Source organism: Poecilia reticulata, linkage group LG16 (genome assembly GCF_000633615.1).
Source record: "Poecilia reticulata strain Guanapo linkage group LG16, Guppy_female_1.0+MT, whole genome shotgun sequence".
In the NCBI taxonomy this organism is placed as follows: domain Eukaryota; kingdom Metazoa; phylum Chordata; class Actinopteri; order Cyprinodontiformes; family Poeciliidae; genus Poecilia; species Poecilia reticulata.
Genome location: NC_024346.1, coordinates 29,109,203 through 29,121,558, shown reverse-complemented (window position 1 = coordinate 29,121,558; position 12,356 = coordinate 29,109,203). Strand labels below are relative to the sequence as shown.

At 40.3% G+C, this 12,356-nt stretch overlaps 1 protein-coding gene across 1 annotated transcript in view; it reads left to right on the top strand.

Moving 5' to 3' along the window:
- Positions 1–12,356, top strand: part of itga10 (integrin, alpha 10) — a 34,004-nt gene that overhangs the window by 19,279 nt on the left and 2,369 nt on the right. The window contains exons 9-25 of the mRNA XM_008432750.2: positions 561–711; positions 3,809–3,974; positions 5,228–5,301; positions 5,388–5,532; positions 7,404–7,552; positions 7,663–7,806; positions 7,901–8,107; positions 8,675–8,805; positions 8,936–9,102; positions 9,633–9,775; positions 10,651–10,761; positions 10,832–10,917; positions 11,012–11,153; positions 11,242–11,334; positions 11,431–11,507; positions 11,595–11,684; positions 11,782–11,866. Coding sequence (XP_008430972.1) covers positions 561–711; positions 3,809–3,974; positions 5,228–5,301; positions 5,388–5,532; positions 7,404–7,552; positions 7,663–7,806; positions 7,901–8,107; positions 8,675–8,805; positions 8,936–9,102; positions 9,633–9,775; positions 10,651–10,761; positions 10,832–10,917; positions 11,012–11,153; positions 11,242–11,334; positions 11,431–11,507; positions 11,595–11,684; positions 11,782–11,866 — 2,161 coding nt within the window. The remainder of the gene's footprint in view (positions 1–560; positions 712–3,808; positions 3,975–5,227; positions 5,302–5,387; positions 5,533–7,403; positions 7,553–7,662; positions 7,807–7,900; positions 8,108–8,674; positions 8,806–8,935; positions 9,103–9,632; positions 9,776–10,650; positions 10,762–10,831; positions 10,918–11,011; positions 11,154–11,241; positions 11,335–11,430; positions 11,508–11,594; positions 11,685–11,781; positions 11,867–12,356) is intronic.

Below are 12,356 nucleotides of genomic sequence, written 5' to 3'. Positions count from 1 at the left end.
CCAACCCTATTCAACCGTTGAACCAGGTCCCAGAGAAAACAGGTTTCCTGCAGACAAACAGGGTGCGGCATGAGACCATCAGTGCATTTGTCATTTGGGTTTCTCCTTCTGGCGTACGGCTAAGCTACAAGGGAATTCACAAACGCGGTCGCTGTGTGTAGTGACACATGCGAGCTGCACGCAGTGATCAATTTAACTGGCAGCTGGGGTATGTGTGTCAAGTGTTGTTAAGAAACATCTGAAAGGCTCCAGATGAATCCTGTGCCGCTTAATTCAGGGAGGGAACTCAGATTCAGAGTTTCAGTGTTTTATTAGCTGGATATTCTCCTCAGAGAAACGCTTGATACTGTATATTATCACACGGAGGAAGTTTATTTTGACGTTATAAGAACCCAAGTGACTGGATACCTTTTGGGTTTCCTCCCTTTCGCACGTTTCACAGCCGCATTTTTTTCTCTCTCCCTCTTTGAGTCTGTTTCAAATTCAGCTCAGTTTGGCATGATCAGCAGCTTTACCAGCGCTGTTTTCTATCTCTCTCTCTCTTTTTTTTTTTTTTTTAGCACAGAGGCGTTCAGCGCTGAGCGCGGAGCCAGGGAGGGCGCCACCAAGGTGATGATTGTGGTCACAGACGGGGAGTCGCACGACGGGGACGAGCTGCCAGACGCTCTGGAGGAATGCGAAAGCAGAAACATCACCAGATACGCCATCGCTGTGAGTGCTATCTGACGCTCAGTGGTTTCAGATACTTTTTTTTACCTTTTATAGCTCTGTAATTGTGAAAAGCACAGCAAACAACTAATATGCAGTCTCCTTCGGAGGGTGCAGAGCAACTCTGACATTCCTCCCATATTGTGCAAATGTGGCACAGCCTCTGTAAACACCCAGAAGCAACCGCACAACATCACCACAGCTCTCCCAAAATAACTGCCTAATTACCAAATGAACCCTTTGGGCCCACTGAAATATCCAGCTGGGAACAAAAACACTCTTCCTTGTCCGGCTCCACCCGACCCCTCCATTCTGCACACAAAGGTCCGACGAAAGTGTCCGCAGGTCGGGCAGGGACCAGTGGCTGTCCTCATCAAGCAGGAGAAGCACAAGAACAAATGAGCTCGCATGACAAGGAAAAGCAAATTAAACAAACAATTTTAGGTTAAAGAGCTTATTTATAGCACAGCCAGTTCAGTGTTTTGCCATTTCTTTGGATTTTTTCCCAAGATCCTGGAAAGAATCTGGATCATCATAAAGAGTCGAGCAGGGATTTGAGTCGATGCCGTTTCGTGTTCATCAGTTTGCCAGACCGACATGTGTGCTGGCTGGAAGACAAAGAAGAAAACTGAGTCAACCAGGAAAAAATTAGGCCTGATTCACGGCTGATGAGGATCCGGTACACCAGGTACCTTCCCAGACGTCCAGGAGCTGCTGTGCCGAGGCTCAGGCGATGGGGAGCAGAGGAGATTAAAACAAAAGTAAACGCTGCATTCAAAATGCGACAATAAAAATAGAAGTAAAAATGTTTTAGTAAATTGTCCAATTTACTTCAAAATGGTGTTTGACCTCAAAGAAGGTAACCTGCGCAGTGTGTTGAGTGACCTCATCTCTTCCGTTGATCACTTGAAAAAGTTGCTCAGACACACATGACATGAGTGTTTGTGAAATCTGCTTCACAAAAACGTAGAGGTGGCTTTACGAAGGGCATCGTCTGCAACTGGATCACAAAACAAGGAGCAGTTTCTGTAGAACCTGGAGTTTCATTATTTGATTGAAGGAAATAGCTCAACAGTCCTGCTACTTTCAAAGACAGCAAGACTGTTGTCATCATGGCTGAATGAAGAGCTTACAGAAAATCACATAAAAGCCAGTTAAGGCTTGTAGTTTATTGATACTTTTGATCAGTTATTAAAAGTTTTGTTTGTATTTGACTATAGGTTTAATAGTTTGCCTATGGTAATTTATTTTCAGTTTCTTGCCTCAGGTTTTTTTTTTCTTTTTGCAGGAAAGATTCCAACAAAATATGCTTACCATCAAAAAGCACAAAATGGAAATGTAAATTCTTCCACAGGCTTAAGATTTTATTTAAGATTATACCACTTTATTCAGAGTTTGGGCATACCTCCAACAGACGAAAGTTTAAAATTTTTCGGGTTTCTTCTTCACAGTTTACTCACCACTGGATCTGCCAAGTCTACTTAGTCCTTTTCAAAATGGATTTCTGTTTAACTCTTACAGAGTAATTTCTTCAAGAGCTTGAGTAGCTATAACTATTTCAAATGTTAAAATTACTCAATCTCTTGGTGAAATAACTCTGAAAGAGTCAAATTCTGATAAGGACCAAAAGCACTCGGCACAGTGTTGATTTAACTCTGTAGTACCTGTTGGCAGTGAGGTCAAGGAGGAAATTGAGCAAGTAACTATTAGCTTTTAGCATAAAGTATTGCAATCACTACAAAACATTTGATACAACTTCAGGGTTTAGAGTCTTGCTATTATTTTCTCACGGTAATCAATAATAAAACAGATTTTGTATTTTGTGTGACTGATTCCCTCTTCATGTATTTGCACAGAGTATAGCTTAGTAATCAGAAATGCTCTGTCTGGAGTGTTAGCTGCTTTGTAATAAGAAAACCCTTCACTTTTGTCCTGACTAAAATACTACTGGTGCTTGCCTCTCCACAGCAAGGCCAAAACTGGTGTTGGACATGCAGAAACTTTCTGTACGAAGTGAAATTCCACAAAATATAATTAAGTATCTTAACCCATATGGTTTGGTGCTGGAAAACCAATGAAAACCTAGTTGGGGAGTCGGACCAGGCTGCAGGATCAGACTTGCCTCTATGTAGAGTTTCATTTTCCACATTTGTTGCTCCTTAACCACATTCAGATGGTCAGGGAGGTCGTGCAGATTGGTGGTCTCAATGCTAAAGCATCAAAAAATAAACACCAAGCATAGTGTGTCCATCTTATGCTGATGTAAAAAGGGGCTTTGGACTCAGATGGTAAAAAGTCAAGCGATGACAGTTAACTGTTTCCTATAACAGCAGGTATGTTATGATTTAGTATTTTCTGCACTGCATGCACATTTTGACAGCACACAGGAAAGTATCTCGTGGTAGAGGTCAGACTTCTTCAAAGTACAACGCAGGAGCAGCAGATTGTTTTCTACATCAGTGTCATGCAGATATTACAAAGACATATGTTGCTTGAGCAGTTTATGGAGCGCATTGCATGGATGCTTTTCTATTTAAATACTTGCCAAATGATACATATTTGGGAAATACTGCTCCCTCTTTTCTATTTTTCTCTTTAATATCACTTATAAACTTTCAAAATCCACATGGAAGCTTGAGGATTTTTTCTTTCTTTCTTCCATAGGATCTTAATGTACATATTTATTAGTATTATATGACACAGTATACCCTACTACGCCCTCCTCTGCCCTTTAAAAACAGAGGATTTCCTTTGCTTGGCAGCCAAGCTTCAAGGAAATATTCATGGATTGGTTTCTCTTATGGATTTTTTTATATGTTCTTGAAAGGGATTTTATTTTCAGTTTCCTCCAGCTTTGTGTTTGACAGTTAATGTGTTTCCATGAGAGAAAACTTGAGGATTGATAAAACTCCTAATTACATCCACAAATTGTGTTTTTTTGTTTTACTTCAACATGGAGAATCGTTGAAATGCAAGGAATGATTTGCCTTGAGAAGTCAATTTTGTCTGTTTTTTACGATCCCGTTGTTGGTTTTGTGTTATTTACCATTTTGTTTGTCATGGATTCTCATCTTTATGTATCTTCTTTACTGCCATTCAGGTTCTGGGGTATTACATCCGCAAACAGCAGGATCCAGAGACCTTCATTAATGAGATCAAATACATCGCCAGTGACCCGGACGACAAGTACTTTTTCAACGTGACCGATGAAGCTGCGCTGAATGACATTGTGGACGCTCTCGGAGATCGGATTTTCACTCTTGAAGGTGAGGGTGTTACCAATCAAGAGGTAGTGTAGTTCATGTGAACTACATGTGAACTACACTAACTGCACCTTGGGCACCTTGGGTGGGGTGCAGGAAATCATCGGATATGTAGCCCAGCCTTCTTGTTCTACGCTTCCCTTCTGACTACAATTGCTTATATAAGAGCAATAAAAACAATTGTTCAGAGCACAACTGAGAGATAAGTTTTAAAAAAATGTATCTTGTGCTTGTGCCCCGCCTTTCTAATGCCACCCTGGGCAACTGCCTGTCAGCTGTATCGCAGGAGACACGCCGGACAGAAGCGACCGTGACAGGATTTTGTTATGATTAAGTCAGGAAATAACACTAAGCTTGATCAATTTGTTTTACGCTCATCATCAGCAAATAAACATGGCTTTAATTTTCATACTCCACCACATCGTAACACTAGCAACACCTCCTTAATGGCCAGAGGGATTTTTTTTATCCTGGTTGACAGCAGATGTCCAAAGCCAGTCCTCATGGGCCGGTTTCCTGCATGTTTCCCTGAATCATATTTATTGAATTAAATTCAGGTGAGTTACTCATTAGTTGGCTCCTCCAGAACTGGACTTAATTGTTTCAGTCATGCTCTGCTGGAGAAGGAAAACATCTAAAACATGGAGGACAATGGCCTCTGGACACAACGTCATCAGTAATGTTCAAACTGATTATAAAGTAGTGATTAACATCTCAACACAGTAACTGTCCAATAACTGCATAAAGTTGTTATATTGTATTGTTGTAACCTTTGAAAATACAACTTTTCTAACTCCCTGTAGCTGGTTGCTATGTACAGTGGCTCTAAAATAAGACAAAAAATAACTCCAGATTCAGCTTCAGCTGTCTTAGTTTTATTTTATAGATAACAACATATGTCAAGTTTTTACCATGGGAATTTATCCACTGGTTTATATGTATAAGTCATAATATTTGCAAAGTGACTGAGAAAAAAAAAAAAAACTAGAAACAAAAACAGAAAAAGCTTCAGCTGGTGCCAGATATCACAGTAGTTGCAGAAAAGTGGGAGGAAAGCTTTTGAAATTGATGCCACCTTTAAATGTTCAGGAAAATCAAAGAGGAAGGGACAGGAGGAAAGGAAATGTCTGTCACCGTCGGCATTTGAGGGCGTTAAAGATCAGATCCTATGAGACATAACGAGGAAAGGGAAGGGAGGAGAGTACAAACAAAGAAAGGAGAGAAACAAGAGATGCTGACATGCTGTCCTCCTCTAGGTACCCTGGGCTACAACCAAAGCACGTTCCACATGGAGATGTCTCAGATCGGTTTCTCAACGCACACACTGGATGTGAGTCCTACTTGTCTTTTCATTTTTAACCATGTGGTAAATACGAACCGACTTGTCTGTTATTTAATCCAAACTAATTTCTCCAGGATGGCATTCTGTTTGGGATCGTGGGCGCCTACGACTGGGACGGAGGGGTGCTGAAGGAAGGGACAAATGGAGTAATTATCCCCCCCAGAGAAGCCTTCGAAAGTGAATTTCCATTGGAGCTCAAAAATCACGCTGCTTATTTAGGTACAAAGATTTCACAAGCAAGCATTGTTGAACCTTTTTGGGTTTATTTGCTTCCATATGAAAGGCGATTAAAATGTTTTGGAGTGTAGCATTGTTCTTCATCGTGTGAAAAAAATCTCTATTTTTTATTTATTTTTAAATAATCAGATCTTTGATTTAGGGTCTTCTCTCTCTGTATAAATACTTCTGATCCTGCTGAATGTTTTAAATGCCCTGTGATTGTTGCGCAATCTGAGATAGCAGGCCTTTCCTCCATAACAAAAATTATAAAGCAATTACAACCCCATGACTGTCACCTGGACAACAAAGAAGCAAACATTCCTGGGTGTGGTGTACCTCAAGATTTCATTTTAGGCCCCATCGTTTTCATTTTGTTCTCTTCCTCTTAAATCGCTGTTCAGAAAATACAGCATTTCCTTCCTCTGCTTTGCTAATAAAATAAAAATTTTCTGGATTTAAGCCAATAATTGGACTTCATTTCACTAGAGAAATGTTTTAAAAACATACAATCTTGAATGGAAGTATTTTTTTTTCAGGTTAAACAAAAATAAGAAAAAAAGAAGTTGTTGCAATCTCAGTCCCGCTCTGGTATGACTTTGATAGTATCGTTAGTTCTCAATTTTTTTTTTTGCCAGGAACTTGAGTTTTATTTTTATTAATCACTTTAAAATTCAGATTTGCTGCTGTTTGGACTGGTTTATTTCAGCAAGGGTCATTAAAAGAAACAACAGTACGAAAGTATTTCACTACTTTTTTAAGTGGCATGCTTGGGTTATTGTACGTTTTTGTACAGTAATCTTCTTTGCAAGCAAATCTCCTTATTGGAGCTAAATGGTATTACCAGGTTTAGCTTCCTAGTACTAGTTTCCATTTTTATAAATTTGCTTTTATAATTCTGTATTGAGTTTTGGGCTACAATAGTTTCCTCTATATTTTAGAGATATTTTGAGCATTTGTACATTTTCCCAGAGTTTTAAGATTGTCAAAACCAAATCCTTTTGCGAAATCAAAAAAGTCAGACTCTTTTCAGTCATAACCACAGCGCTCTGGAGCCGTCTCTTATTTCAAGTTTGATCTGCCCAGGGCTATTAACGCTTCTCAAACATTTGTCTTTTGACAAACTTTATTCTCTGGTTTATTAGATACACTGGGTTGTTTTAGCTCTGCTTTATAAATTAATCAAATTTTTTAAAAAGTCCTTCGTTCTAGACAGTAAACTTAGCTGAAAGCAGTGACATTAAATTAAATGATGAAAGAGAACTTGACAAAGAGATGCAGTGAGAATGAAAACCATTTAATCCACCACTAACTTTTTATGAAACAGCAGCTGGCCTTTATATTATCTAAATTTTGCTCCTCATAAACACAAAAATATCCCAATGCTCCTGTTTTAGAATTGTTGGGGGTATCGCCGATGCCGTCTTCACCCTGCCTTTAAAAATCTGTAGTTGTGTCATCTTTGTTTATTTAGACAGCTGTGTTTCGTGAGAATCAGAATAAGGATGTCTGAGGCTTACTAAGAGGGGAAAGGTGAAGCCGAACATTTATTGAAAGCTTTTATCACACTTAAAGTGACTAAAACCCTCCGTACAAATGGTAGCAACATGTACCCTGGTTAAAGGTCAGTTCTAAGTACTGATGCAGAAGCACTTCACTTTACAACACTCAGGATATCTTTTTTGTGTAAAACCTCATTTTTTATTGCATAAAAACAAAGCAAAACTGAACAAGAACACAAAATTAGGGCACAATTGGTTTAAATCAACACTTTTGTTGGTGTTCAGTGAAAAACATTCAGTTTTATTTCGCCGTTGAAGGTCATTTGTAGGCAGCCGCTGCCCTGTTTGATTTGCATTTGTGTGTGTTTGCAGGGTACACCGTGTCATCTGTGGTCATTGGCGACTGGAGGAGGCTGTACGTGGCTGGGGCTCCTCGATTTAAACACAAAGGCAAAGTGGTTTTGTTTGAACTCCATGAAAACGGCTATGTTGACATCGTGCAGGCTTTGAACGGAGAACAGGTGAACTTCCGCTGCCGAACGTTCCCCCGACGTCAACAATTTACTGCAAACGACATGGCAAGGGCTCCATCTACTGGGATTAAGATGAATTTACATGCTTTTATGTTCAGATTGGATCTTACTACGGCAGCGAACTGTGCGGGCTGGATATCGACAAAGACGGCATCACTGACGTCCTTTTGGTCGCCGCTCCCATGTATCTCGGCTCAGGAAACAAGGAAGCCGGAAAAGTCTACATCTACACTCTCAATGGGGTAACAAAGCAGGGGCTCCTTAAACATGCAACAACAACTATTTTGAACAACTTTGTGATCATTCTTCTTTCCCTTGTCTCTTTGTTTTTTACAGGAGGGAAAATTTATATCTAATGGGACTCTGAAATCAGACAACAAGTCTCAGGATGCCAGGTTTGGCTATTCACTGGCGGCTGCTCCAGATCTGAACCATGACGGCTTCACTGACCTGGTGGTTGGAGCTCCGCTGGAGGATGAGCACAGAGGGGCCATCTATGTCTACCATGGACATGATATTTACATCATCCACGACTGCAAACAGGTAGTTATGTTAGCTACGCTGCAAAAGTAAACCAGATCAGCAGTTTCCCAGGATTTATAAAAGTCTTTAGCTGTTATTTCACTTCATGTTCAGTCCTTGCACTTGAAAATATTTTGTGAGTGGATGAATGAGGAAGAAATGTGTACATCTGCAGCACATATAAGCTGAATTGAGTTAATAGCTCTTTGGTAATTAACTTGCAGATACTAAGAAACTACTTTGTGTGTTAAACCGTGTTATCGTTGGTATTTTTCATAGATTCCACCACAGATACAGGAACAAATAATATCCTTTTGACTGCCTGCTAGTGATAAAATAAAACAAGATCTTTCCTTCGTTTTTGTGGCATTTGTGGACACAAAAATCACCTGAAATAAAGAATGTTGTCTCATATCTGATTAACAGTACAGATTTAAGTTGCTTAACAACCATTAAAAAATATCTGTATATAAAAAAGGTCAGAATTTCTGTTTTATGAAAACAAGTTTTTTTTTCTTCTTTTTTTTACAACTTCGCCAGTGTGTCTCAGAATTAAGTCACTAATATCTGCTTCTTTCCTCCTCCCAGCATATATTAGGGTCGTCCATCTCCCCGTCTCTGCAGTATTTTGGCCGCAGTGTCAGTGCACGGTTGGACTTGGACGGTGACGAGCTGATAGATTTGGCAGTGGGAGCTCAGGGCAGAGCCGTGCTGCTCAGGTAAGCAGGCGTAATCGCAGCCACAGCAGATTTTACTGCATGGTGTACCTGTAATGTGACACAGAAAGACACTTTACAAGCAGCTGGGGCCTTTTTATAAGATAATTGTTTCTCATTCCTGCTCTTGCAGTTCCAGAAGCATCGTCCAGATCAATGTGAGTTTTTCCTTCCAGCCGCACTCCATTAACGTCATTCAGAAGACGTGTCAGAGGGGCGGCAGAGAGTCGGCGTGCCTCAACGCCACAGCCTGCTTCACGGCCGTTTCACGCTCACCTGGATCACACAGCAATGCTTTTGGTATTTATTTTTTATTTTCATTTATTTATTTGTTTATCTTACTTAAAGACCTTAAAAATATGCTGAACAAATCTGGGGTTTTTTTTGTCAGATGAAGCAGCACAACAACATGAAATGGTCATAAAATAATTAATTTGCTCACATGTACGGAGAAAATGAGATTATAGTGAAAAGAGCTAAAGAGCCAGTTCTTGAAAGTGAAATTGCTCTGTCAGGGAAAATGTGACTCATGTGAAAAAGTTTTAAAAAAGCAATTAAAGTTTAAATATAAAAACAATCATTTCAAAGCTGAACATTTTTCTGCTGCCTGCATGCTTTCTGGGAATAGTTTTGTCCATAAACAAACCAAATGTGACCAACTTTAAATCAAACCAGATTAATCTAAAAAAATAAAGTTTATTTTCCAGCTCACATCTTTTTGATCAATCAATCGATCAAATTTTATTTGTATGGCACATTTCAGCAGCAAGGCATTTCAAAGTGCTTTACATAATTAAAAACAGAAACACAGATTCATGCTTCTTCCTCAGATCTTTGGGTGTCAGCCATGTTGGATGACAGGAAGTTTTCAGCGCGAGCTCTGTTCGATGAAAGCTCCCACAGACAGATGCAGCTTCCAGTGCGAGCGCAAACAAGAAAAACTCTCTGCTACAAGCTGCCTTTCCATGTATATGTGAGTATCTGTGCAACCACGTAGTCGACACCACTGATGAAAAAAATCTAGCCTGGACCACAAAGTGGTCTCCGACGTTTTGCATTGTTCCCAACGTTTCCCTTCTGCGTAGGGCCAAATTGAATTTTTTTCCGATGAAATAGTGTTCTTAAAGCTGATGAGTCTGGTTTGAGGTCTCTGAATATTACAGGATTTGTGGTGTTGCGGGGTTCAGCATTGTCCTGGCTACACATTCATGAGGTCATGCAGTCCTTGTTCTCTCAGATTCAACAGCTCTCACGGTTGATCATAAATTTTCATCTGTAGCATCGTGGGGACATGTGTGGCACAGATAAGCCCCGTCTGGTCGAAGTTTGCACTGGTCTAAATAATTCCAGGTTTTAATGTACTTCATTTATAAATGGCGTCCCACAGGGTGTGATGCTTGAGTTTCTGGTATTTTCTGTTCCTGAGCTTTCTTTTGAGATACCAGACAATTGCCTTTCTCTCAAACAGAAAGCCGACAGTCAAACTTTTATTTTTTTAAGATGAGCTTATTAGACAAATTTGTCACTACACCACTTAGAAACATAAATTCATTCCTTCATTGCAACTGGTATCTTGGTTGGATGTTGGTGTTGACCAGCTGTGGTTTTCAGCTTGTGCAAAATGCTGCATATCACTCTCTTTTTATCCTCGCTGCACTTAATTTTAGATATATTCCTTTGTATATTCGTGTTTGTCTTATTTAGACTTTATTCTTTATATAGTGTTTATGTTGCTTATTTCAGTAATTTTTTTTTACTTCTATTGCATTTGGTTTGTCCAGTCTAATTGGCTGTTTTTAAAGTAATTGATAAACAAATGTGGCTGAAGCCTCTCTATCTGCTACACAGGATACAGCAGATTATATTCGCCCCATCAGCTTCTCACTGCGGTTTAAGATCAACGACACAGAGACGGGTCCCGTGTTGGATGAAGGCTGGCCAACAAGCGTCAAGAAATCTGTAAGCAGCACAAAGCTAACTCCGCTCCATTTTTACTTTCACGAATAACCTTTCTCGCCCTTCTGTCCAGATACCGTTTTTCAAAGACTGCGGCGAAGACGACGTTTGCACAACAGATCTGGTCTTGCAGGCGCACCTGGACATCTCTGGCACAAGGTACAGATCTGCTTTAGCTTCCTCTCCCGAAGCCAGTCAAAGAAAAACCGTCTTCCGGCTGCTAGATCTGAGTGAGTCATGTTTTCTCACGCAGGCAGAAGCCTTATGTGATTCGCAGCCCTCGTAGGCGTCTGGCGGTGGAGGTGCAGCTCGAGAACAGGCTGGAAAATGCCTACAACACTAGCCTGAAGCTGCACTACTCACGCAACCTCCACTTCTCCAGCATCAGCATCAAAGTAAACTCTGCCTCTGTGCTCCTACACATGCAGCGTGGTCTGAGCGCGATATTTAACTGCCGTTGTTTTCCCTTTAATTTTGACATAGGAGAATGCCAACTTCAAGATCGAGTGTACCGCTCTTGGCTCAAACAGCCACTCGTGTAACGTCAGCTACCCAGTGTTTCGCTCTCATTCGAAGGTAACCTCCTGCTGAGGAAGCTGATCTCTTCACGCCTCTCTGTCCTTCAAGTGGGATGCGTCACTCCAGCAGCCACTGTTTGCTCTTTGTTTCCAGGTGAATTTTATGTTGGAGTTTGAATTCAGCTGTACCTCTTTGCATAATCGGGTACAAATGAAGCTCAGTGCTACCAGGTAAGCTTGTGCAAACGTTTCAAATCCCAAAGAACAAACGGAAAAGGACGACATTTTTAGTGACATCCATCTTTTTCTGTCTTACAGTGACAGCAGTGAGAGAGAGGAAACTCTGGGGGACAACAGCGTTCAGCTGCAGACTTTCGTGCAATATGAGCCAGATCTGTTTATTAGCAGGTTTGAGCATAGAATTAACTTAATTTACAAGCTTTATTTACTTTTTTTGTCGTCATTATTGATGTGGAGCTCTTTTGTTTGGCTGCTTTTTGTTTAGTGAGTCTAACCTGAACCGCTACGAGGTCCATCCCACACGGACAGCATCAGAAGCAATGGGTCCAGAGTTCTACACATACATCAGGGTAAGTTTCTCTTTTTTTTTTCTCCTTCAACCATCTGTCTGAAAGGTTAGTAAAGAAACTGTTACGTTCAGCAGAGGAACTGAAAGTGACAAAGCTTCAGTGTTAAAGTCAGCTGTAGCAACATTTATAACCTCATTTAATAATAGGAAGCTTGAGCTGAGAACATTGCTTTCACCTGCAGACGTGAAAAGCACACTTTTATTTTTTTAGATTTCTGCAAAAGACTTTTTTGAAAGCCATGTATAATTCTTGCATTTTGTAATTATCCACAGTTTTGTGTTGGTCTGTCACATAAATCCTGATGACATACATCAAATGTTTTGACTGTAAGGTGACAAAAAGTGGAAAACACTGGGCTTGAATACTTTTCCAAGAGCGGCGCAGACCAATCCTTTCAAACAACACCACCGAAAACAAAATAATTGTGCACCTCTGTGACTTCACTGCTCAGATTAGCAGATTTGGCAGATTAAAGAGACATTTGTTTCAA